This window comes from Oncorhynchus gorbuscha, linkage group LG04 (assembly GCF_021184085.1).
Source record: "Oncorhynchus gorbuscha isolate QuinsamMale2020 ecotype Even-year linkage group LG04, OgorEven_v1.0, whole genome shotgun sequence".
NCBI lineage: Eukaryota > Metazoa > Chordata > Actinopteri > Salmoniformes > Salmonidae > Oncorhynchus > Oncorhynchus gorbuscha.
In genome coordinates this window covers 27,102,508-27,128,651 of record NC_060176.1, presented here as the reverse complement: position 1 = coordinate 27,128,651, position 26,144 = coordinate 27,102,508, and the positions used below count along the sequence as shown (strand labels likewise).

General features: G+C 42.6%; 1 protein-coding gene across 2 annotated transcripts in view; it reads left to right on the top strand.

The window, feature by feature from the left end:
• The window catches only part of LOC124033924 (activating molecule in BECN1-regulated autophagy protein 1A-like), a 110,482-nt gene that overhangs the window by 62,361 nt on the left and 21,977 nt on the right, over positions 1-26,144 (top strand). For both annotated transcript variants that reach the window (XM_046346373.1, XM_046346372.1), the window contains exons 13-15: positions 9,415-9,603; positions 11,666-11,820; positions 17,422-17,561. In XM_046346373.1, the coding sequence (XP_046202329.1) occupies positions 9,415-9,603; positions 11,666-11,820; positions 17,422-17,561 (484 nt within the window). The remainder of the gene's footprint in view (positions 1-9,414; positions 9,604-11,665; positions 11,821-17,421; positions 17,562-26,144) is intronic.

Here is a 26,144-nt window from a genome sequence, read left to right as displayed (position 1 = left end):
TCAGTGTTACTTGCCTCGAAGCGAGCATAGAAGTAATTTCGCTCGTCTGGTATGCTCGTGTCACTGGGCAGCTCTTGGCTGTGCTTCCCTTTGTAGTCTAATAGTTTGCAAGCCCTGCCACATCTGACGAGCGTCTTTGATTCGATCTTATTCCTGTATTGACACTTTGCTTGTTTGATGGTTCGTTGGAGGGCATTGCGGGATTTATTATAAGCTTCTGGGTTAGAGTCCCGCTCCTTGAAAGCGTCACCTCTACCCTTTTAGCTCAGTGTGAATGTTGCCTGTAATCCATAGCTTCTGGTTGGGGTATGCACGGACGGACGGTCACTGAGTCTGCTTGCAAACCAGTCCTGTAGTTTAGCTTCTGACCACTTTTTTTATATAGATTGAGTCACTGATGCTTCCTGCTTTAATTTCTGCTTGTAAGCAGGAATCAAGAGGATATAGTTATAGTCAGATTTGCCAAATGGAGGGTGAGAGTTTTGTATGCGTCTCTGTGTGTGGAGTAAAGGTGGTCTAGAATGTTTTCCCTCTGGTTGCACATTTAACATGCTGATAGAAATTAGGTCGGTGTAGGCATAAAGTGTCATCTCCCTGCATTAAAGTCCCCTAGGAGCTCCACCTCTGGATGAGCGTTTTCCTGTTTGCTTTTGCCGGAATACAGCTCCTTATGTGCGGTTTTAGTGCCAGCATTGGTCTGTGGTGGTATGTAAACAGCTACGAAAAATACAGACACTCTCTAGGTAGATAGTGTGGTCTACAGCTTATCATGAGATACTTTACCTCAGATGAGCAAAACCTCGAGACTTCCTTAGATATTGTGCACCAGCTATTGTTTACATATATGCATTGGCCCCCGCCCCGTGTCTTACCAGAGGCTGCTGTTCTATCCTGCCGACAGTGTATAACCCGCCAGCTATATGTTAATGTCGTCGGTCAGCCACGACTTGGTGAAACATAAGACATTACAGTTTTTAATGTCCCGTTTGTAGGATATACATGCTTTCAGTTCGTCCCATTTATTTTCCAGCGAATGAATAGTAGCAGGATGGAAGGCAAGGGCAGATTAGCCACTTGTCGCTTGATCCTCACAAGGCATCCTCAACTCTTTCCACGAAACTTATGTTTCCTTTTCCAGCGAATCACAGGGTTTTGGGCCTGGTCGGGTGTCTGTAGTATATCCCTCGCGTCCGACTCAATGAAGAACAACTCCTCATCCAATTTGAGGTGAGTCATCTCAGTGCTGATGTCCAGAAACTCTTTTCGGTCATAAGACGGTAGCAGCAACATTATGTACAAAATATGTCATGAACAACGTGAAAAAAAGAACAAAATAGCCTGTTTGGTTAAGAGCCGATATGACGGCCGCCATTCCCTCCAGCGGAATTTTTTTCTCCAGGTGTTGCTGCATTATTTAGTCATAATCCTATCCTAGATCTTTATCTACTTGGGCAACCAGTAGCAGACCTGCCAACATGCACGCATTTTGCGTATCAACTACGCAATACTCTGTCCATTTACGCAGGTACGAGATCCGAGTTAAAAGTACGCAGATATTAATAGTGCGTGATCTGAAATTATGTATGCCCTGCAAAGAAAGGCTAAAACACCATATTCTTCTAGCTAACAGTGTTCAGATTCCCTTTGCGGTAGCCAATTTAAGCTTTGTGTAGCCAGTTTGTGGTCTCTGTCGATGCGATCATTTGTTTTTGTGTTTTCAAAATGATTTTGCTTTGACTATGAATTATGAACCGTGTCTAAAAACCATCAGACTCACAAACGGAGAACGTGGTGGGGCAAGAAACCCCCAATTCGGCTCGTGCTACATCTCCAATTTGCCACGTGCTTCTGGTACTACTGGCATGATACAGGGTTGGCAGGTGTGTAATAGTTTTAAGTGCTTAGGTAGGCTATTGGTTCTCGACCAACCCACTAGTACATCTGCAGCAGCAGGGGTTATCAGTGTGTGATGCATTGGCATGCACATCAGGGTTTCCGCCAGGAAAATTTGGCTCTGGACAACGTGACCGGCAAGATTTTCATTTACCTGACATCCATATGCATTGGGTGTGTAATGCATTAGTGTGTCCACCCACTGTTCTCCAAAACATTTTAATAAATACAATCTAGACCTCTAATACAATCCAGGCCCAATAAATAACACAAAACAATGGCTGTCTATGAACACCAGGGCCAGCCGGTCAATGGCTAGAAGCGATCCAGCTTTTGTCAAATAAATGTCAGATTTGACTTTTCGTTGCTGGTTAGGAGAATTTAACCTGGAAAATTAGGTTAAGGTTAGGAAAAGGTTTAGGGTTAGGATTATCTACACTCAACAAAAATATAAACACAATATGTAAAGTGTTGGCCCCATGTTTCATGAGCTGAAATAAGAAATCCCAGAAACGTTCCATAAGCACAAAAAGTATATTTCCGCTCAAATTTTATGCACACATTTGTGTAAATCCCTGTTAGTGAGCATTTCTCCTTTGCTAATATAATCCATCCACGTGACGGGTGTCGTATATCAAGAAGTTGATTAACTTGTTGGGGACTAGGGTTCCAATTTTGGAACACCCCACCCCCCCACGTTCAGCTGGAAGGTGGCGCATGGAACGCAAAAATATTCCTAAAAATATTTAACCTCCATACATTAACAAGTCCAATGGCTCAAATGAAAGATAAACACCTTGTTTATCTAAAATGTTTTACGGCGAAAACATAGCACATATTTATGTCAAACCACCACCGAGGACACGGCTAATTTGCATAGATAGCCAAGTTGAAAAAAATATGAAATCAACAAACGCAGGATTAAAAGAAAAATAATGCACTAACCTTTTGAAATCTTCATCAGATGACAGTAATATAACATGTTACACAGTACATTTGTTTTTTCAATAATATGCTATATATATCCATAAATCTCTGTTTACAATGATGCATCGTTCAAAAAATGCTACTCAAATGTCCTGAGAAATGACGATAGCTCCGGCAGATAACGTCAGCTAACAAGGAATATACATCATAAACTTTGACTAAATATGCATGTTCTACATATATATAGTTAGATACACTTCTTCTGAATGCAATCGCTGTGTTACATTTAATTTTAACGTTACAGGTTTCGTTCACTAGGCTATACTATAAGTCGGCGCTCAAAAAGTAGCATTATGGCTCCTCTATCTTGGAGTCCACATAAACCCAAATTTACCACATAAATATTCCCTTGCCTTTGCTGTTCTTCCATCAGAAGACCTGGAAGGAATTATACTTACCAAAAACAGCGTTTAGTTTTGCAGTCTGTCTTTCGGTTCTCAAAAACGACACATTTCGGTTGAAATGTAGCCAAAAGTCAAGTGGATGCGCACCAAATCGTCGAACTTACATATTATATGTCGATGAAACTTGTCAAACTAACTTCATAATCAAGCTTTAACATGTTATAAAGGTGTACAGCAATCGTGAGGACGAACAGAAACACAGGCACCGTTTAGTCGATCTTGCAAACAAGACAGGACCTGACCAGAGCGCGCATAAAAGTGACCTGTTTTTTCGCGTGACCGAAAGGTTTCGGCCCGCCAAAACTCTCGTGAGCGCGTGATTCTCACAATGAGAAGCCCCATTGAAAGCTGATGATGTCAAAGTTGGGCCAACTTTTATGATGACAAGCGATAGTTTGGGAGAATGGCTTTAGAGTGTTTTCTATTCAATAATATTTTTTATTTGCATATATTAGCAACTTTTGACAAAAAATATTATGCAGTAGACAGCCCTATCCCCAACAGGTTTTAAACAACATGCTCATTAAACAGTTGCACCTTGTGCTGGGGACAATAAAATGTGCAGTTTTGTCACACAACACAATGCCACAGATGTATCAAGTTTGAGGGAGTGTGCAATTGGCATGCTGACTGCAGGAATGACCACCATAACTGTTGCCAGAGAATTGAATGTTCATGTCTCTACCATAAGCCGCTTCAACATTGTTTTAGATTATTTTGAAGCATCCATCCGGCCTCACAACTGCAGACCATGTGTATGGTGTCGTGTGGGCAAGCGGTTTGCTGGGTTCTGAAGAGAGTGCCCCATGGTAGCATTGGGGTTATGGTATGGGCAGGTATAAGCTACGGACAACAAACACAATTGCATTTTATCATGGTAATTTGAATGCACAGAGATACCGTGATAGGATCCTGAGGCCCGTTGCTGTGCCATTCATCAACTGCCATTCTCATGTTTCAGCATGATAATGCACTGCCCCATGCCCCAAGGTTCTGTACACAATTCCTGGAAGCTGAAAATGTCCCAGTTCTTCCATGGCCTGAATACTCACCAGACATGTCACCCATTGGGCATGTTTGAGATGATCTGGATTGACATGTACAACAGCGTGTTCCAGTTCCCGCCAATATCCAGCAACTTCGCACAGACATTGAAGAGGAAAGGGACAACATTTCACAGGCCACAATCTACAGCCTGATCAACTCTATACAAGGGAGATGTGTAGCGCTGCATGAAGCAAATGGTGGTCACCAGATGCTGACAGATCTTCTGGTGTCTGTGACAAACAGATGCATATCTGTATTCCCAGCCATGTGAAATCCATAGATTAGGGCCTAATTCATTTTGTAAATTTACTGATTTCTTTATTTGAACTGTAACTCAGTAAAATCTTTGTAATTCTTGCATGTTGCGTTTATATTTTTGTTCAGTATAACATGCAAAACAATTGAACTTTTGACATTAATTTGACAAAAGCTGGACCCGTTCTCGCCGTGACCAGGCTGGCCCTCCCCATTCCCGCTGCGATTCAGCACCACAGCAGTGGAAAGAGGACACTCTAGGTGGCCACAAAATTATCAATTCATTAAACTGATGTTGTACAATCCAATTTTATTTGACTTATTTCTCTAGGCAAGTCAGTTAAGAACAAATTCTTATTTTAGGATGATGGCCTACCCCGGCCAAACCCTCCCCTAATCTAGGCGACGCTGGGCCAATTGTGCGCCGCCCAGGTTGTGATACAGCCCGGGATCGAACCAGGGTCTGTGGTGACGCCTCTAGCACTGAGATGCAGTGCATTAAACCACTGCCTAACTCGATATGTAAACAAACTATATTTGTTAAGGTTGGTTCATTGAGAAAAATCTTATTTTACAATGCTCTTGTAAAATGAGTCCCGTGCCATGCATTTCTGAAAGCACTTGTTTCCAAAGTTTAAATTATATCTCTCTTTTTACAGTTCTACTGAATGATGTTAATAAATGTTTTATTGTAATTTGAGCTATCATGGGATTGTGACTCATGTCATGTGTGATATACATGGTTTAGTGATAACAACTCTGTTTCCTGCTTTAGGCAGTTGGCTGCCTAGTGATTGCAACATTGTAATTCTTCAATGTGAGTACTTGGCTACAACATTTATTTTCCAAGTGCTACTGAATAAACTCAACTGAAATGCACCAATTGCGCATGATACATATAATTTCTCGAGTCTATTCCAAATCTTTGTACTATTCATGACACAGAGGCGGCGTATGTTATTCTTGCCTTTGGCGGCAGCTGAACTGCTAGGACTGTGCCTGACGTACACAATCATTTGCCTCTAATTTACCTGCGTTTGCGGCAGACCTTGGCCTGCTCAAAGTGAGCCGTTGCTGTTGGGAAATTAAAGCTGTCCTTCTCCTTGCAGCACATTGTGATGCATATCAGCCTCGTTACTTTGTCCTCAAGAAGGCGTGATCTTGAACCCGTCTTTACTCTGTTTTGAAGAAGGAATCCCCTCTCGGCGGGCACACTGAACATGGGGATAATCAATACAATCTTTGCCAATTTTGCCCAGTCTGGATACACATAGCTGAAGTCCCTCATGAGAACCTCACGTCTTTTGCAGAAGTAAAAATAGAAACACACACACCCGACACTGATTTCCAAGCAGCTTGTGGATTCATTAGCCTATGAAGTATATTTGCATTTGAAGTTGGAGAACATCAACTAGTATTTCCATCAATGGAAAAAAACATTATTTTGCAATGTATTGTTTTTTTCTTCCAGACAATTTGTCCGGCAACAATTTTATTTATCAACTTTTCATTTATTTTATCGGCCAAACGCCAACAATTTACCGGCTAATGGAAATCCTGCCGGGACTATACCAGTATTAGTGTTGTTTTCCTTGCCGAGATACTAAGTGGATGAAACTTCTTTAGGAAAAAAGCCCTAATGTTGATATTCAGTTTCCCAAGCTATTAGCACACAATATTTTACATACAGCAGGTTTTTAAAGGACCAAAGAGTTTTGTGTCGTTTGTGTTTTCATTTTTCCCACCCCAAAAATATTGAGATACTGCTATCGTCACAGACCTAGTTCAGATGCTAAGATTGCGTGATGTATTTTCACCCTTGCAGAGTAATTTGTGGTTACAAGCAGATTGCATTAAGTGTGGAACCATGCCGATAAAGTGGAACATTTTCAAAGGCCCCGCTCTCTATTCTCTTGCTAAATTAATTGGTTTTTGGAACAGTGCATTCACATTAAGACACTTGCACTCATGGAAAGCTAGCCGTATTCTTACAAAAAAAGTGTAAAACCAATGTGTCCTCAGATGTCTTGTAGAGTAGTTGGGGCATGGAGGAAGTGGGATAGTAAATGTCCAAGGAGCGATTACATTGCCCATCCCCTGATAAAGTTATTTTCCCCTATTAATGACATTTGGGATGGAAAAGGTGGCACCTCTCTTCACTGTTACAGTGAAAGTGATAAAAATATTTTATTCCCCTGCCATTTCTATCACAAAGTTGGTACCAGACATGCTTTTCATGCAGTGTTATAACTGTTGTTTTCAGTTGAAATCTGTCTGGTACTTTTTGACCTTGCTTGCCTAGACTCATTTGTTCTGTGACACACATTGTCTGCTGTCTTTCGCAAATCCAACCCATATGTCTGCTGGGGGAGTAGAGATCACAAGTCAGCATCCTCCAAAAAACTCAACTGAATGGCCAGGAAGCTCCCATCTTCTCCTCCCAGACCTGTCCTAGATTAGGAAACATAAGGGTGGGGGCACAAATATTGCTCTCCTCTCATCCCGACTTAGTCTGAGCTTTGCACCATTACTGGCAGAATATCCCGCCTGAGAGTGGCTGAAGGGGAAAGCTAATTTGTAGTGTGACACAAACTGCCAGATCATGTTTGGAGAGAGGGCGAGGGAGCAAGAGGAAGCTGGCAGAGGAGGGGCATCCTCTGTCCTCAACGAAAATGTGATTTTACCAGTCTGGGAGTTGAGTAATGAGTGGTTGAAATTGTATGGCCATGCCGGACGAGTGATGCCGATTTGATCGATGTCGTGATATGGCACAACAGAGTGCCTTTTAAAAAACCCAGGTCAGCTATAATATTCACGAAGCCGAGAACAGTTTAAGAAAGAATGTCCATAGTTCCATCACCTGACAAAGCCATCCGTCCTATGGATGTTTGCCATAGGACTGTTCTCTTAAAATGCAAATCACAGTATGTTGGCAGCGATGGCAGGAAACTGGGCCAATTTTATTGCTGAGAGGCTTTGAGGTTTAATTTAGCAGTAAATAAATGTATTAGTTTAGCATTTGAATGTGAAAGTGAAAGCGTATTGACAATATAAAATATCCCTTTTAATTTTGACAATCATCCACTTATCCCACATTCTGTGTATGAGACAAATAAATTAATCTTACGCAACACACAACATTTAGATTATTGTTGCTTCAGATTGTTGTTTGTCAGAAAGGCCAGCCATTAATTTTAATTAGGCTACTTAATAGTAAGGGAAAATGTAATAATGGTTTCTTGCTACAGTAATATGTTTACTCCACTTTAGCTGTTGTTGATATTGTTAAAACATTTTCATGCTTGGACAGTGTAAGTCATGGGAATTGTACTGCTTTTTGGTAGTATTTTTAAAGTGTTTTTTTAAATGTGGTCTACATGTTTTAATTTAGACGGAGCCACAAGTGATAACTGAAATCTGGAACCGTGTAGGCAAATGTTATCTGGAGGCTAGTGAACTTTCTCAACATTTGAATCGACAACTGTGCTCAACTGTCTCAATTACTCATACATTGCACATTGTGTACCCTGTACAAGTTAAGTGTATTTGTTTGCGAAAGCACAAATGGACTTACACAAGTCGCTGCTTCACGCCTACTCTGTCCATTTAGCTTTGCTTGACGGATTGAGCTCATAAAGCTGAGAGGAAAACACAGGGTCTGCCCCCAAGGCCCCGGCCCTATATTACTACTGCTTTACTTAATTAACATGGCCCACCTTAAATCTTCCCTACAAGCAGCTGTGATCACCCCTTGTATGGGCCATACACTATGCAGTGTCCACCCCTCAGCCATCACCATGGTCCTCACTGGACTCAAGTAGACCCACTGGTATTGGTTCCATGACAGACATCCTTGGGCTAGGATATTGGAAGGAGAACTGCTCCCTCAACCAAGATGTACGCAGGGAATGACCAGCTAGAGGAACTGGAGCATTGTCTGCTTGCAGCTAACTGACGATATCCCTCTTCTGCCTGCTGTATGTTACCCGTTTGTTCACTTTGACACAGCTTTGCCATAAGGGTACTCTTTCTTTATATGAGAAACACTAACACTTTTATACTCATAATTGGGACCCTTCGCTTTTAAAAAAGTCTTTTAGTTGTTGAATGGATAATACAATATCAATACAATGACATTGCCAATGCACTTGTTGATAGTTTCCCCTCTAAAAATGGAATGCAATTTATTTAGCCTATTTCCATCAATACATCAAGTTGTCAGTATAGTCATTACCAGTATTATTTACCTTCTTACGGTGTCTCAACACTTGGAGGAGAGTTAGGTGTTAATATAGCCGCTGCTCTCAGCCTGCTTTGAGAAATGACTTAATCATGTTTTGGATTGTATATTCCTCTAGGGAGACCGGAAGGGATGATGCCGGGTGTTCGAATGTAACATTAAGATCAATGCCAAAATAAGTATTCAAAAGAGACACACAAAAAAAAAACTTTAGGTAAATATTTTGAACAGACTGAATTTAGCATTTGTTTTTTTGCAATGCTGTCTGGTAGTTCATTGGAAGTGGAAACTATTATTTTTTTCTTTTCTTTTTTCTTTGCCGATGCAGCTGTCTGAGACATGCTAGTTATGTAAATTTATCGATTTACTATGTCAATGCAATGTGGACTAGCTTAGGGGGGGAAATATGACTGAATGATAATGTGAACTTTTCTTCTCCTTGCGTACTCCCTCCAAGCTTCTGAGACATTCACCTGTTTACAATGTGGGCTCTTCGTAAAGCTGATGTGCACCAGACATGTACACTGTAGGACATGTGTGAAACTGAATGGTCATATCACATCAGTGCCTCTCGTCCTGCCACTGCAGCCGCTGTCAACGTGCTGGTACAGAACTGCAAGATCTACAATGACGCCAGCTGTGACATCTCTGCAGACGGGCAGCTCCTGGCTGTGTTCATACCCAGCAGCCAGCGGGGCTTCCCAGATGAGGGCATCCTGGCTATCTACTCTCTGGCGCCTCACAACCTGGGAGAAATGCTCTACTCCAAGAGATTTGGTGAGTCATTGTCTCTCTAAAGCACGTGTCAAACTCATTCTACGGAGGGCCGAGTGTCGCTCCTCCCGTGTACTTGATTGAAATTGAAAGGGAAAAAACAAAACCAGCAGACATTAGGCCCTTCATGGAATGAGTTTGACACCCCTGCTCTGAAGTAACATGGTGGTCCATGAGCCAGGCCGCTGAATTTGGGTCGTCAGGCTCACGTGGGCTGTCTCATAGTGATGTTTTGAAAGTCTGTGTCCCTGGAGTTGGAAAATGGGTGTTAGCAGTAACTTTCTGTGTGTTGTTACTCTTTAACCCCTCCATCCCATTCATTTTTCCCATAGGGATTTTACCCCATGACAGTCAGTATACAACACATGATTAGTAACTTATACCCTTTAATCATTGGAAACATATAATAATTTCACATGACCATACCTATATGAAATATAATTGTAGTAAGCCCAAAAATATCTTCACATGTTCATAGTGATGTAGAATAAACAACCTTGTGAGCCATCTATATGAACATGTTCAATTACTCACCTAATTCTGGCAAGAATTTGCCCAAAAACCTGTCTGAATTGCTGATTTGGGAAGATATTATGGTCAATAATGGCAATATTTAATCTTCAAACATGTCAAATGGATATGAACAGTACATGTGAATAGTTATGGATGTGAGCTGATTACAATTATATACTATTAACTGTTTACATAAAACAGAGGACCAGAAACTTGACTTGTACATTTAAAATTCCATAGGAATGCCAATACATTTTCACATGATGATGAGAGCAGCAAACCATTACACGTAGTTACTCTAAATGAAGATGTATTCTTACTATAGGTCTGTTACTAGAATAGTAAAAGTAATATAATTGGCCTCAACATTGGATTTTACATCATTGTAATGGAATGTATGTGGCAGGTTTATAGTTCTCATAATAAAAGCAGTTACTAGGATAACATTGTATATAATTTGAATCAGCTCTCATCCTATGACTATTCACATTTTATAGTTTTATTTTATTTAACTAGTCAAGTCAGTTAAGAACAAATTCTTATTTACAATGACGGCCCTGACAACGCTGGGTCAATTGTGCGCCCCCCAATCACGGCCGGTTGTGATACAGCCTGGAATTGAACCAGGGTCTGTAGTGCCGCCCCCAGCACTGAGATGCAGTGCTTTAGACTACTGCGCCACTCGGGAGCCGAGTAAAATGTACATATCCATTTTACGTGTTTGAAGATGAAATATAAAGTCTGTGTATTGTGTAAGTATTATATTAATTAAGGCATATTAAGCATGAAGATTGATAAAGGCAAATTAAAGCTTTAATCTAGGCAACACTTTTTTGGTGGTAAGTAGATATGGGAATGTGGGAGGCCTACTTATTTAACCTAGCCATAAATACAAAACAAATTATTTTGAGCAGGTCTGTGCCCAAAGTAGCTGTGAACACTGTAATTTACAGTTCAGCTACTCTCACGAGCAGTACAAACACTTACCAGTCATTTAAGACTAGGCAATAGCTTAATCAAGTATACAAATATAGCTTTTAGATTAACAGGTGCAGGCTGCATTCAACAGAGGGAGACTCCATTTTGGATATACTCCAGATTCCTAACTGGACAATAGCATCGGTTTCCAAATGGTTGCCTTTAATGAGAGAGTTTGTTTTACTGTATTTTTCTCAAGTGGGAACAAACATTCAACTGTCGTCAAAAACCATTAATTAAGAAATACTTAACTGGTTTGTTAGGAAATTCTACTGACTTGCATTAACCTGCTTGTACAGTATCAATCTAAGGCATCAGAGAGGGCAGGAAAGTTTAATTTAATGGTTCCTGTTGTCTGTTATTTATATCTGCTGAGTCAAGAGACATTCAGAATGCAATCCCAATTATCTATAAAGCAATTTACAGTATGGAGTGTTTCAGTCAGACTTTTAAATGCTGTTTTTAGATCCTCGTGTAAAACCATGACAAAGGGTATTCAATAGTTGCTTTAAGTTTATATGCTAAACACATCCATGCTCAACATAAGTAGCCTAACCATCTGTTCTTTGTCTAGGTCCTAATGCCATCTCTGTCAGCCTGTCCCCGATGGGCCACTACGTGATGGTGGGCTTGGCCTCCCGCAGGATCCTGCTCCATCACACTACAGACCACATGGTAGCGCAAGTGTTACGCCTGCAGCAGCCCCATGGTGGAGAGACTTCCATGAGGGTGAGTTTGGCCAACGTTAATCCTTTGGAATTTCATGGAAAAACAACAGTATTATGCCATTTATTTGAGCTTTCATCAATGCGTCTTGATTCAGCTTTATTTGAATTGAACTTGAAAATGCCAGCAAGAACCTAGACCCAAACCAGCTGTGAGCATCCGCAGGGTGACAGTAACAAAATGAAACCGCCCACATCTGGAGGTAAAGGCGATTGTAAATGATAAGCTACTTCTGGCTGGCAAAGAGTACGACTCTTTATAAATAGCTACTTTAACTCCGTCATTTTTGGGGACGAACCATAGATTTTTACCCCATTATCTAACCAGCTGAGGAGGATGTGAGACACAGACATTACAATTCAATACAGCACAGTAGCTCAATAATACCCTCGCAGCTCCAGCCCTCTCACAATGGCCAGCCAGATTAGCAACCCCAAACAAACAAACCAGCGATGGCAGAGCCTGCATTGACTCTACTTTAACTGGATTCTGAAGGTACTAAATATCTTTATTGATCTGCTTTAGAATGTTTTTTGCTCCAACAACATTGGAAGAGAAAATTGGCTTACAATCAGTGAGAGTATTTTTCACATGCCTTCCGGTGACTCTAGCCTTTTTATATTCCAGCTGTACAAAGTGATCTTATGTAATGGAGAAACTTCTTTGGCTAGACCCCAAGTAGAATCATGGTTATGCACATTTCATTTAGTCTTTAATCTACCCCATGATCTCTCATGGCCCTTTGGCAGACCACAGTACAGTGTTTTCCCTTTCGTCTTTCAGAGGAACTTGTCTACTGATGGTCTTGATGATTTAAGATCAACAGCACTGTGAAACATTTCATTCTCCCTTTTAATTTGTGTTTTTTATAGTCATGATTACTGTTTAGAGAATGTACCACACCGTTTACACAGTCTCACAATGGTCCACACTTAAATAGTAATGAAGAGTCTTTGAAAGTGTTCTGTGTTTGGTGGCTCAGTATGTGACTCTGTTTTGGCTGGACATGTATCAGAATGTAGCAGGGGATGTGGTAGGTGGTGTGTGAAGGATGAGGGGTAAAGTGTTTATGATGCAGGGCTTGGAGCCAGGGTTCCATCTGTGACATCCCAGTGACCCAGAACACAGCCCAGTGTCCCATGGCCACCCCAGATCCATCCCTCAGAGGGCCTGATGAAAGCAGGAAGCAGGACCCACTGCCTGGGCAGCCTCTAATGACTTGGCCGAGTAAACAACATCAGGGTGCCACTTTGATGTTGTCTTTCTGTCTCTCCCACTGCCTCTTGCTGTTAGTGAGACTGTTCTCCGTCCCACCCCATTTTTGAATATGCCATGCAGCCCTGGCAAAATAGGCTAAATAATCATTGAGATGACGTTTGACCTTTTTTTAGGGGGGGTGCAGCACCAGTGGCTTTTCGAACTCCAAACTTCTCACATTGCCAGTGGTGAAATTGTTGTGACATAAGTTTTCTAACTGAATAGTTACATAGTCTGAGGAGAGCCGTAATTAGCCAAAATCTAATAGAACAAATTGGGAATGTTTTTGTTTTTAAAGCTGCCACATGGTGTATAAAAGCCCATGTCTGATTTGACATGAAACTAAAAGGTGTTTTGCTCAAAGAGTTTTGGCACTCGTTAATAACTTGGCTAGGGCTATCACATAATTGAAATTTGTATTACTCTTACAGAATTTCCACATGGGCACATATTGTCAATTTAATCAAAGCCTATTGGATGATAACTTGTTTTAGGACAGAATCATTTATAATGGACTTTTCCCCATCATAACATAGGTACAGCAGATCCCATTATTGAATGGGACACTTTTAAATGTGCCTTTAGAGGCCATACAATTCAGTACTCATCTATAAAACAAAAGCAATTTGGGTCAAAAGAGTCCATATTAACAAAGGAAATGGAAGGACTAACAGCACAGATAGATAGCAAGAAAAACTGTACCATAGAGGGTCACAATAAGTTAGAGGATAAACAAAAATAAATGGAGGAACTTATTCAAGAAAAGATATTATAAGAAAAGCGAACTGGATGGAATATCTTCAACATAGAAATGCTACCAAAAATAATTTACTGAAAGGTGTTACAAATGACTGAGTCACCCATGATTCACCAAACAATATTTTGAAAGAGGAAGTAAAGTACTTTAAGCATATGTTTTCATTTCAGTTTTCATCTCCATGAACTAATTGTATGGATTTGTCTTTCAATTAATAATGTAAAACAAACATCTGTACAGAAAGACTCATGTGAAGGCCAAATTACAGAGGAAGAACTTATTGATGCTATTTAAGCCGAGGAAAAAGTCTGGGCTGAATGGCATACCAGTGGAAGTATACCAAACCTTTTTTGATATACTCAGAGGACCGTTATTAGCATGCTTTAACCACTACGATATGAATGGTAGATTATCAGACACACAAGGTCAGATTTCATTATTACTGAAATAGGGTCCAGGTTGTAAATATTAAAGATCCAGTCCATTTGAAATATTGGAGGCCCTTTACACTTCAGTGTTCTAGCAAAATGCTTAACGCGTAGAATTAAAAGGTATTGCCGGAAATTATTCATCCTAATCAGTACTGGAAACAATATAACACTATGAAAAATCTGGGAAACCAAGCCTGTTAATCATAGCTTACTTTGAAAAGACCTTTGATAATGTACAACTGGAGTTTATATATAAATGCTTGGAATATTTCAATTTCGGAGAATCTCTAATGAAATGAGTTAAAGTTATGTATAGTAACTCTGTGTAAAAAGTAAATAATGGCTACTTCTCAAAGTTTTAAACTGCCAAGAGGAGTGAAATAAGGTCGTCCACTATCGGCATATCTATTTATTATTGCAATCAAAATGTTAGCTGTTTAAATCAGATCCAAATAATATTGAGGGGTTAGAGATTCAGGGCTTAAAAACATAAGTGTCGCTGATTAATGTTTGTTTGCTGAATTTGTCAATTTAACTAAATTGGCTTCCGTCTGGCCACTACCATAAAAGCCTGGTTGATGGAGTGCTGCGGAGAATGTTGTCCTTCTGGAAGGTTATCTCATCTCCACAGAGGAGCTCTGTCAGTGACCACTGGGTTCTTGGTCACCTCCCTGACCAAAGCCCTTCTCCCCCGATTGCTCAGTTTGGCCGGGCGGCCAGCTCTAGGAAGAGTCTTGTTGGGTCCAAACTTCTTCCATTTAAAAATGAGGCCACTGTGTTCTTGGGGACCTTCAATGCTGAAGAAATGTTTTTGTACCATTCCCAAGATCTGTGCCTCAACACAATCTTGTCACGGAGCTCTGTGGATAATTCCTTCAACCTCATGTCTTGGTTTTGAGCTGACATAACCTGTCAACTGTGGGGACCTTAGATAGCTGGGTGTACCTTCCCAAATCATGTCCAATCAATGACTTTACCACTCCAAGTTGTAGAAACATTTCATGGATGGTCAATGGAAACCAGATGCACCTGAGCTCAATTTCGAGTCTCATAGCAAAGGGTATGAATACTTATGTTAATAAGATTTTTTTTTTTTAAATAGCATAATTGCTTTGTCATTATGGGGGTATTGTGTGTAGATTGATAATATTTAATCCATTTTAAAATAAGGCTGTAACTTAACAAAATGAGGAAAAAGTCAAGCGGTGTATATAACAGGGCTAGGATTTAACCTTCCCAGCCCTGCAGATTATACTGCGAAGAGGCAGAATCATTAGATCGTTTATATTGGTACTGTCCATACGTAGCTTGTTTTTGGTCACAGATCCAGGAATGGCTGAATAATTGCAACATTTACCTAGAGCTAACGCTGCAGATGGCAATACTGGGTGATTTGAAAAATAATATAATACTTTTAGCAGAAATATTTATCTTTAATTTACAGTCTGTGGAAAATATGAGAATAGAAAGGTTCAGAACTTTTGTGAAGCATCACTGTACAGTTGAAAAATCCAGTATGGATGGTGTTAAGAGATAGATGGGAGGGGTTGAATGGAGCTGAAGGGTGGGACTAATAACAACAAGATAGCAAATGTAAAATATTCTTTGTCTGTAACATGTATAACTTTTACATTTGTGAAGCAGCACAGTTAAAAAAGTCAGAGGTTTACATATACCTTAGCCAAATACATTTAAACTCAGTTTTTCACAATTCCTGACATTTAATCCTAGTAAAAGTTCCCTGTCTTAGATCAGTTAGGATCACCAGTTTATTTTAAGAATGTGAAATGTCAGAATAATAGTAGAGAGAAGGATTTATTTCAGCTTTTATTTATTTCATCACATTCCCAGTTGGTCAGAAGTTTACATACACTCAATTAGTATTTGGTAGCAGTGCTTTTAAATTGTTTAACTTAGGACAAACGTTTCGGGTATCCTTCCACAAGCTTCTCACATTAAGATGGGTGAATTTTGGCCCATTCCTCCTGACAGAGCTGATGTAACTGAGTCAGGTTTGTAGGCCTCTTTGCTAGCACACGCTTATTCAGTTCTGCCCACAAATGTTCTATAGGATTGAGGTCAGGGCTTTGTGATGGCCACTCCCAATACCTTGACTTTGTTGTCCTTAAGCCATTTTGCCACATCTATTTTGTGAAGTGCACCAGTCCCCCCTGCAGCAAAGCACCCCCACAATATGATGCTGCCACTCCTGTGCTTCACGATTGGGATAGTGTTCTTCGGCTGAAGGTTTTCACTCAGGCCTCTCATCTTTTTAAGTGGGAGATCTTGCACAATTGGTGGCTGACTAAATACTTTTTTGCCCCACTGTAGCAATCAGGGAATGTGTTAGATGTGTTCTCAATTTGTAAGTTGAACATTTTGCATGCTCTGCGAGCACATCTGACACACCGCCCAAGTTATGGCAGCATAGACTGTCCAATCATAGACTGTCCAATAAGGCTCTCTGAGCTGACAGCTCTTATGCAGATCCCCAATTATGCTGTCTTGCTCCTACGTTTGGAGATGAAGCAAACAGCTTTTACCCTCCTCCTTTGTTATTTCTCCGTATTTTGTCTCGGAGTAGTGTGTGTAAAATGTATGCAGATGTAGACAGACGGGTAAATGTGGTCATTCGTCTTCGCTTCACAAGGTAAGAGGCAGACAGTAGTACCCGTGTCAGTCACCTGATATGGCTGTCATAGCAGCAGTTTTGGCCAGTCATATTGAGAAGTGGCGTGACAAGCCAAGGTGACTGCTCTTGAATGGGCACTCCCAACAACGTCTCTTCTGAACTTGATTCATTGAGGGAACAGCCAACCGTTAAGACAGGGAGCTGCTCGACTCAACAACTCTAATCAGCATTTCAGCAGACAGACTAAAGTTCTAACATTGTTCTGCTATTCCCGCACTAGAAACAGATTACGTCTCAGGTTCTGAATTCTCGGGTTAATTGATAACCAATATATTAACATGAAATTAATGAATAAGTTATAACATGCTAATCTAACGTGAAAGATAAAGCTCATCAGAAGACTGCGCTAATGCAATAAAATTATTTTTAGTATTTTTATTGTTAGGTTGTATCATATCGGGACAAAAGTGGTACTCTTTGCTCTGTCTGTAATCTATTTATTTCCGTATGTCCCCATTCCCCCCTAGAGAATGTTTGATGTGGTGTACCCCATGGCTTCTGATCAGCGGAGACACGTCAGCATCAACTCGGCCCGCTGGCTCCCAGAACCTGGCTTGGGGCTTGCATATGGTACCAACAAGGGAGACCTAGTCATCTGCAGACCTGTGTAAGTCTGCACTACGCACTCTATATACCTCTGTTTCTCTCTTTCTTGCCTTCCCTCTCGCACAGTGCAATCTGCCCCTGGCTTAGAGACCTAAGTTTGTCCTCACTACCTCTTCTCTCACTACCACAGTATGTTTAAATCAGGAGTGTCCTGTGGCTAGATTTCTCCCTAAGCACCTTTCTCTATATGTCAGGTATTTGTTTTACATTTGTACGGAAACAGTGAAAACTAATAGCCAATTAGTGTGTATTCTATCCCCGCTTTAGATATCTGTTTATGTTGAGGACAAGAATCCCCTCATTTGTGTGGTTACCTAATGGCCCTTAAGAGGGTCCCAGTGCTCATGGCTTTAAAGCCTTTGGCATTCGGGAAGGCAGGCAGCAGCTCCCACCCACCCACGGCAGGCAGGCAGGGCAGGAAGAGTTGGATCGATGGAGCGCCCACTGACTTATTCAGCCAGCTGTCATCAGCTAAGTCAAGTCAGAGGAGCGTGTTCTCACTCAAGTTCAAAAAGTTTTTCAGTTATGTTTTTCTCTGTTATGTCTGGCTTTCTGAAATAAATTGTCTCGTGTTACAGAGGAAGGTTGATTTGTTCTCCCTAGCCCCCGGGCCTGCATTGTTACTTCAAAGAACAAAAACTATAACCAAGTTATCCAACACCAGTCAAATGGATTTTCTACACGTAAAAATTACAAACCTTACTAACAGCGATAGTTAAGTCTAGACAAATAATGTTATGTGATTTTGAAGAGGGAAATGTGGGAATTTTTAAACGTACCTAAAGACATAGCAATTCATCAACAGCCAAATTGTCTCTAATTTATGTTAGTCATTTGAATGATCCAACCGTAATCATACCTTTACCCAGAGAGTCACTGTACATGCAAGAGACACTTAAAAACGCATCTGTATTGTGAAGCCCTAATTGTGGTCTAACAAATACATGAATAGCGTTCCTACATACAGCACCACAGGTGCATAATAACCAAACAAACATCACAAGAGGATGAACACACACAGTGCTCCCCATGGACATACTGTACAGTATACCACTGCAGCATAGACTCCACATACCTATTGGGGAAAGCCTATTATATCCCTGTGTGTTTACTAATGGTAGAAACAGTTGTGCTGCAATCAGTGGCTCATCTCCTACTACACTGTTGAGCAGGGATCATTAAAGAGGGAAATAAAGACCAGAACCCCAGGATGTGTTTGTGTTCTCTGGTCTCTTTTAATTGCCTGCGTTGTGTAAATTACATGATCAAACAGGTCTACACGGGTCTATAGAAGGACCTTGTAAATGGCCGGACCTCGTATAGCAGCACTACCAACAGCAACGATGCACACGGCTTCTTTCCTGCAGAAAGCTGCATTTTTAAGCTGCATTTGAATATCTGGCATCTCTCACATGTGTTGGCAGCGTGAGAAAAATGTTTTCTGATTTGCCCACAGGCAGGCTTCTGAGGTGAAGAGGCAGCTTCCTCGCTCTGTACGTATTGACGAGAACCCTGAAATCTTCAATCAATTTTGTTTTTTCTTTTCCTACAATATTACATGTTCTGCTTTGATGAAAATCTTATATAAGGCTGCTTGTTTAACTCGGAAGTGATCTTTCTTTATCCACATTTCAGTTTTACTGGTGATTTCCGTCCTCGCCAAAACAGCAGATCGATGGTGGCTAACTGCGTTCAGTTTGACATTTGAATCAGAGCAAACAATGATCAGCCATTTTGGATGATCAACTGTTTAGGGGATTAGTCATTCAGTCTACCCTTTCTTTGATGATGACCATTAAATATGTGTTTCAACTACAGTCTACAGGTTTGTACTGATAGCCACCTTTTTACCTTGACCAAATACCATTTGAGTGGAAAAAGTGGTCGCTTGACCCACAAGTGGAGTACGGTCTAGCGGAGTTCTGTTGGTTATTGTGTGGTCAAAGTGACCGCTTTAGCGATAGAAGGCACTGGGACCAGTTGGGTAGCCTAATCAACCCATGAAAGCCTAATAGAACGCCGCTGTTCGAACAGCAGCCTGTCCAACTCGGCTGTTACCCAGACGTCTCACCGTCTCTGGCTGTCTGATTTCTCAAGTTTAGTGGTCATCCCACACCAAAATATCTCACATTCCATTGTCCTGGTTTCGGGGGATTTGGGTACCACTTGTTGTGGTTGTTTTCTATCGTGGGATTGATTTTTCAGCCCCGTAATTCAATTTTGCAAGCCTGGCTGTTGCAGCCTTTCTGTTTTATTATATAAAATAACAGCATGAAAAATAATGCAATGTAACTTTTTTTTAATCAAGCATGCTGTGTTATAAGCAGCTTTGCTTCGGAGCAGGGACGTGTTGTTGCTGATGAAACTGAAATGAGATCAGGACAGCGAGAGATAGTGGCCTTGTTTGGGAAATAGTCTCATAAAATAATAACTTTCCCCCTCTTGGTCCTAATACTGTCAATATTATTTCTTTATCTATCTCCTGAAAGTTTGACCCAACTCCCACCATGTATTCTGCTCTTGGCAGCTTTTCTTGGATTGTATACTTGAACTTCCTTTCAGATTCACAGCTAGTGTGCTGGGGGTCTAAAATGTAAGTTTTTCACGTGCCAAATACTCTAATGGTATAGGTAGGAATTATAAATCAAATCAAAATAAATCAAATCAAATTGTATTTGTCACATGCGCCGAATACAACAGGTGTAGACCTTACAGTGAAATGCTTACTTACAAGCCCTTTACCAACAATGTAGTTTTAAGAAAAACACCAACAAAAAACAAGTAAGGGATAAGAAAAACAAAGAATTAAGGAGCAGCAGTGTAGTAACCTGGTATTTGCTGCTAATTAAATAACTGATCCATACTCGTAAGCGTTGTCGGTGCACAGCTTAATGAGAGACCTGTTGAGTCCAGATAAACCAGGAGAAAAGTCATTAATAGATTCGGTCGAGCTATTAAAAAAATCACTTCAACCCTAAACTCAGTGAGAGAGTACAAAGATTCAGGTTTGATTCACGCATGAGAAAACCTAGCGAATATGTGACTGAGTTGAGAAAACTAGCATTGGACTGAAGCTATGGGAATACATTATCGCAAATGCTAAGTGATCGGCTGGTGTGTGGGATTAACGATGACAGGATTCAAATACACTTATCAGAGCCTAATCTCATGTTTGAGAATGCACTCAAACTGGCCCAGGCCATGGAGTCTGCAAATAGAAATGCACTGGATTTGCAGGCAAGGGGCGCAACTGCGTGCCATAAAATAAGAGAGCCGCTCTGAGCGCGTTGAATTTTAAATAACGGAAAGCCAATAGAGACTTATTGTTGCAAAGGCAAACACGCAGCGTTTGACTAAATTCAAACATGAAAAGTGTTATGCATGGGGGATAATAGGCCACATTGTGAGGGCGTGCCGTAATAAAAAAGAACAGACAGAAAACCGAATACCTCCAGACGCTCTTGCCACCGCTCTAATCACGTGATAGAAAGTAAAAGTGAGTGCGCAGATGCAGAGCAAGCATTCTCAGTGTACAGGGGGCGAATATGCAGAAGGCGAAGCCTTTCATTGTGGAAATGGGAATAAATGGATTGAAGGTACCGTTTGAACGTGTCACGCTGATGAACAGGTCTCAATTCTCTATGAAGTGGAAAAATGTTGAAGTGCCTCAACTGAGTGACACCCCCATTAAACTCAAAACGTACACAGGGGAGAAGATCACTGTGATTTGGAGTTGCTGATGTTCAAGTGGATATCAAGGACAAAAGACAAGTCTGCCTCTCTTGGTAGTGGAAGGTACTGGCCCCAGCTTACTAGGAAGAGGGTGGTTGGAGGAAATAAAATTGAACTGGGATGAAATCAAACATGCCACCACAGAGACATTGACACTACAGCAGGTGCTTTCAAAGAATGAGTGTGTTCTCAAAGAAGAGCTAGGGACATTAGAAGGGGTCCAAGCTACCATTCATGTTGCTGCTGATGCTACTCCCAGATTCTATAGGCCAAGATCATTTCCATATGCCATGAAGCCTAAAGTGGATGTGGAAATTAACAGACTCTTAGACATTTACATTTACATTTAAGTCATTTAGCAGACGCTCTTATCCAGAGCGACTTACAAATTGGTGCATTCACCTTATGACATCCAGTGGAACAACCACTTTACAATAGTGCATCTAAATATTTTAAGGGGGAGGGGGTGAGAAGGATTACTTTATCCTATCCTAGGTATTCCTTAAAGAGGTGGGGTTTCAGGTGTCTCCGGAAGGTGGTGATTGACTCCGCTGTCCTGGCGTTGTGAGGGAGTTTGTTCCACCATTGGGGAGCCAGAGCAGCGAACAGTTTTGACTGAGCTGAGCGGGAACTGTACTTCCTCAGTGGTAGGGAGGCGAGCAGGCCAGAGGTGGATGAACGCAGTGCCCTTATTTGGGTGTAGGGCCTGATCAGAGCCTGGAGGTACTGAGGTGCCGTTCCCCTCACAGCTCCGTAGGCAAGCACCATGGTCTTGTAGCGGATGCGAGCTTCAACTGGAAGCCAGTGGAGAGAGCGGAGGAGCGGGGTGACGTGAGAGAACTTGGGAAGGTTGAACACTAGACGGGCTGCGGCGTTCTGGATGAGTTGTAGGGGTTTAATGGCACAGGCAGGGAGCCCAGCCAACAGCGAGTTGCAGTAATCCAGACGGGAGATGACAAGTGCCTGGATTAGGACCTGCGCCGCTTCCTGTGTGAGGCAGGGTCGTACTCTGCGGATGTTGTAGAGCATGAACCTACAGGAACGGGCCACCGCCTTGATGTTAGTTGAGAACGACAGTTTGTTGTCCAGGATCACGCCAAGGTTCTTAGCGCTCTGGGAGGAGGACACAATGGAGTTGTCAACCGTGATGGCGAGATCATGGAACGGGCAGTCCTTCCCGGGAGGAAGAGCAGCTCCGTCTTGCCGAAGTTCAGCTTGAGGTGGTGATCCGTCATCCACACTGATATGTCTGCCAGACATGCAGAGATGCGATTCGCCACCTGGTCATCAGAAGGGGAAAGGAGAAGATTAATTGTGTGTCGTCTGCATAGCAATGATAGGAGAGACCATGTGAGGTTATGACAGAGCCAAGTGACTTGGTGTATAGTGAGAATAGGAGAGGGCCTAGAACAGAGCCCTGGGGGACACCAGTGGTGAGAGCGCGTGGTGAGGAGACAGATTCTCGCCACGCCACCTGGTAGGAGCGACCTGTCAGGTAGGACGCAATCCAAGCGTGGGCCGCGCCGGAGATGCCCAACTCGGAGAGGGTGGAGAGGAGGATCTGATGGTTCACAGTATCGAAGGCAGCCGATAGGTCTAGAAGGATGAGAGCAGAGGAGAGAGAGTTAGCTTTAGCGGTGCGGAGCGCCTCCGTGATACAGAGAAGAGCAGTCTCAGTTGAATGACTAGTCTTGAAACCTGACTGATTTGGATCAAGAAGGTCATTCTGAGAGAGATAGCGGGAGAGCTGACCAAGGACGGCACGTTCAAGAGTTTTGGAGAGAAAAGAAAGAAGGGATACTGGTCTGTAGTTGTTGACATCGGAGGGATCGAGTGTAGGTTTTTCAGAAGGGGTGCAACTCTCGCTCTCTTGAAGACGGAAGGGACGTAGCCAGCGGTCAGGGATAAGTTGATGAGCGAGGTGAGGTAAGGGAGAAGGTCTCCGGAAATGGTCTGGAGAAGAGAGGAGGGGATAGGGTCGGCGGGCAGGTTGTTGGGCGGCCGGCCGTCACAAGACGCGAGATTTCATCTGGAGAGAGAGGGGAGAAAGAGGTCAGAGCACAGGGTAGGGCAGTGTGAGCAGAACCAGCGGTGTTGTTTGACTTAGCAAACGAGGATCGGATGTCGTCGATCTTCTTTTCAAAATGGTTGACGAAGTCATCTGCAGAGAGGGAGGAGGGGGAGGGGGAGGAGGATTCAGGAGGGAGGAGAATGTGGCAAAGAGCTTCCTAGGGTTAGAGGCAGATGCTTGGAATTTAGAGTGGTAGAAAGTGGCTTTAGCAGCAGAGACAGAGGAGGAAAATGTAGAGAGGAGGGAGTGAAAGGATGCCAGGTCCGCAGGGAGGCGAGTTTTCCTCCATTTCCGCTCGGCCTTCCGGAGCCCTGTTCTGTGAGCTCGCATTGAGTCGTCAAGCCACGGAGCGGGAGGGGAGGACCGAGCCGGCCTGGAAGATAGGGGACATAGAGAGTCAAAGGATGCAGAAAGGGAGGAGAGGAGGGTTGAGGAGGCAGAATCAGGAGATAGGTTGGAGAAGGTTTGAGCAGAGGGAAGAGATGATAGGATGGAAGAGGAGAGAGTAGCGGGGGAGAGAGAGCGAAGGTTGGGACGGCGCGATACCATCCAGTAGGGGCAGTGTGGGAAGTGTTGGATGAGAGCGAGAGGGAAAAGGATACAAGGTAGTGGTCGGAGACTTGGAGGGGAGTTGCAATGAGGTTAGTGGAAGAACAGCATCTAGTAAAGATGAGGTCGAGCGTATTGCCTGCCTTGTGAGTAGGGGGGGAAGGTGAGAGGGTGAGGTCAAAAGAGGAGAGGAGTGGAAAGAAGAAGGCAGAGAGGAATGAGTCAAAGGTAGACGTGGGGAGGTTAAAGTCGCCCAGAACTGTGAGAGGTGAGCCGTCCTCAGGAAAGGAGCTTATCAAGGCATCAAGCTCATTGATGAACTCTCCGAGGGGACCTGGAGGGCGATAAATGATAAGGATGTTAAGCTTGAAAGGGCTGGTAACTGTGACAGCATGAAATTCAAAGGAGGCGATAGACAGATGGGTAAGGGGAGAAAGAGAGAATGACCACATGGGAGAGATAAGGATCCCTATGCCACCACCCCGCTGACCAGAAGCTCTCGGGGTGTGGGAGAACACGTGGGCGGACGAAGAGAGAGCAGTAGGAGTAGCAGTGTTATCTGTGGTGATCCATGTTTCTGTCAGTGCCAAGAAGTCGAGGGACTGGAGGGAGGCATAGGCTGAGATGAACTCTGCCTTGTTGGCTGCAGATCGGCAGTTCCAGAGGCTACCGGAGACCTGGAACTCCACGTGGGTCGTGCGCGCTGGGACCACCAGATTAGGGTGGCAGCGGCCACGCGGTGTGGAGCGTTTGTATGGTCTGTGCAGAGAGGAGAGAACAGGGATAGACAGACACATAGTTGACAGGCTACAGAAGAGGCTACGCTAATGCAAGGAGATTGGAATGACAAGTGGACTACACGTCTCGAATGTTCAGAAAGTTAAGCTTACGTAGCAAGAATCTTATTGAGTAAAATTATTAAAAATGATACAGTAGTGCTGAAGTAGGCTAGCTGGCAGTGGCTGCGTTGTTGACTTTGTAGGCTAGCTGACAGTGGCTGCGTTGTTGACACTACACTAATCAAGTCGTTCCGTTGAGTGTAGTAGTTTCTACAGTGCTGCTATTCGGGGGCTAGCTGGCTAGCTAGCACTGTTGATTACGTTATGTTGCGTTAAAAGAACGACAATAGCTGGCTAGCTAACCTAGAAAATCGCTCTAGACTACACAATTATCTTTGATACACAGACGGCTATGTAGCTAGCTATGTAGCTAGCTACGATCAAACAAATCAAACCGTTGTGCAGATGATATAATTATACCTGTCAAGTTTTCTGAGTGGGCAGCACCAGTTGTTCCTATGCTAAAACCAGATGGTTCAATCAGATTATGCGGTGACTATAAACTGACTGTAAATAGAGTTTCTTTTCTGGAGAAGTACCCCATACCCAAAGTGGAGGATTTGCTTTCAACCTTAACCGGAGGGCAACAGTTTACAAAACTGGACATGAGTCACGCATATCAGCAAGTGCTAATGGATAAAGCTTCACAGAAGTACCTGACCATAAACACCCACTGAGGGATGTTTACCTATAAACTTCCAAAGAACAATGGAGGGAATTCTGCAGGGGATACCCAAGGTAGGGGTTTACCTCGAGGACATTCTTGTCACGGGACTCACGAAGGAGTAACATCTCAGAAACTTCGAGGAAGTTTTGAGGAGGATGAAGGACGCCGATCTCCGGCTGAAGAGGAGCAAGTGTACACTGTTAGCTGATGAAGTGCAGTACCTGGGTCACAAGGTGGATGCCAAGGGGTTACACACTGTCAAAGCTAAAGTGAGGGCTGTTGTGGAAGCTCCAGCACTGACAAAAGCCTATCTAGGCTTATTGAATTATTATTTAAAATCGCTTCCTCCCGAACCTCTCTACCCTCTTAGCTCCTCTACATCAACTGTTAAGGAAGGACGTGAAGAATGGTGCAGAGAAACCTATTGGGTTCATGTCAAGAACATTGTCGCCAGCGGAGAAAAAAGTACTCTCAGCTGGACAAGGAAGGACTGGCTGTCATATTCGGAATACAGAGATTCCACAAATGTTTATACATAAGCCTCTGATCTCTCTGTTCCATGAACAAAAGCCAGTACCACAAATGGTCTCTCCAAGAGTTCAATGTTGGGCTGTGTGGCTCAGGACCTACGAGTACAGAATAATTGACAAACCAGGTAGATACCATGGAAATGCTGATGCTCTGAGTCGGCTGCCCGTTCCAGAAATCATCATTCAGGAAGAAGAA